The sequence below is a fragment of the Gossypium arboreum genome, chromosome 5 (assembly GCF_025698485.1).
Source record: "Gossypium arboreum isolate Shixiya-1 chromosome 5, ASM2569848v2, whole genome shotgun sequence".
NCBI lineage: Eukaryota > Viridiplantae > Streptophyta > Magnoliopsida > Malvales > Malvaceae > Gossypium > Gossypium arboreum.
Window position 1 is genome coordinate 4,898,510 of NC_069074.1, and position 842 is coordinate 4,899,351.

The following is an 842-nucleotide window of genomic DNA, read 5'->3' on the forward strand; positions in this document are numbered from 1 at the left end:
ATGGCACCCAGCAGCAGAAGAGGCAAAACAACAAGAAACGCAAGCAAGCCCAGAAGAAGTAAATACACGAAGAAGCTCGTAAAGCCGAGCATCAACATTCAAACGTCCACATCAGCAACGTTGGAAGATTCGGCTTCCAAGATTGATGATAGATTTGCATTGGATCATAATATTGAAGGAGATGGTGATGTCTCTACTACAAGTCCATGCTCTACACCAAAGGCTCAAAGGTATCGAATACCGGAAATCCATACATGCCCTCCAGCACCAAAGAAGCGAAGATCAGTTCCGTCAAATTGCTCCTTACAAAGAACTCCTCCTATTGCTTTCTTTGCTTCTCCAGATTTAGAGCTCTTCTTCTTCTTTGCATTTAGAGATATTTCAGTCTGATGATAAGTGCTTTCCATAAATAAATATAAATATAATTCAAGAGTTTTGTTATAGTGTGAGAAGTTACTGTTTTGAGTGAAGAAGAAGAAGAAGGTGGTAGGCATAGCCTAGTATTTTTGGTGCTAATTAATTAATTTTAATAAGTTGAGTTTCAAATTTGTAGGGTACAGTAATCACAAATTTAGCTTTAATTCCTACTTTCTTTTTCAAAAGCAATATTGATGACTTTTGAAATTTAGGATTGCAATCTGAAGTTTGAAAGTGTGATTTTTGTTTGTTAAATGAGAAAGTGAAAGAATATATACTTCTTCCTGTCCTGTGTGCTTTCTTTTCTTATTGTTCATGATATTAACTTACAGATCAATAGAGCAAGTTTGTTATCAGTAAACTAATATCTCGGAAGCAAATAATATTTGGGTAACAAATACTTGAAGATATATTCCTATAAAATA

The 842-nt window shown here is 34.7% G+C and overlaps 1 protein-coding gene across 1 annotated transcript; it reads left to right on the plus strand.

Moving 5' to 3' along the window:
* On the plus strand, positions 1–390 carry LOC108471518 (cyclin-dependent protein kinase inhibitor SMR9-like). Its single transcript, XM_017773127.1, has one exon. The coding sequence runs from the start codon at positions 1–3 to the stop codon at positions 388–390; it is 390 nt and encodes a 129-aa protein (XP_017628616.1).
* The last annotated feature ends 452 nt before the right edge of the window (positions 391–842 follow it).

Excerpts from the sequence above, each read along its gene's own strand:
- LOC108471518 (XM_017773127.1), top strand. The coding sequence starts at position 1 with ATGGCACCCAGCAGCAGAAGAGGCAAAACAACAAGAAACGCAAGCAAG.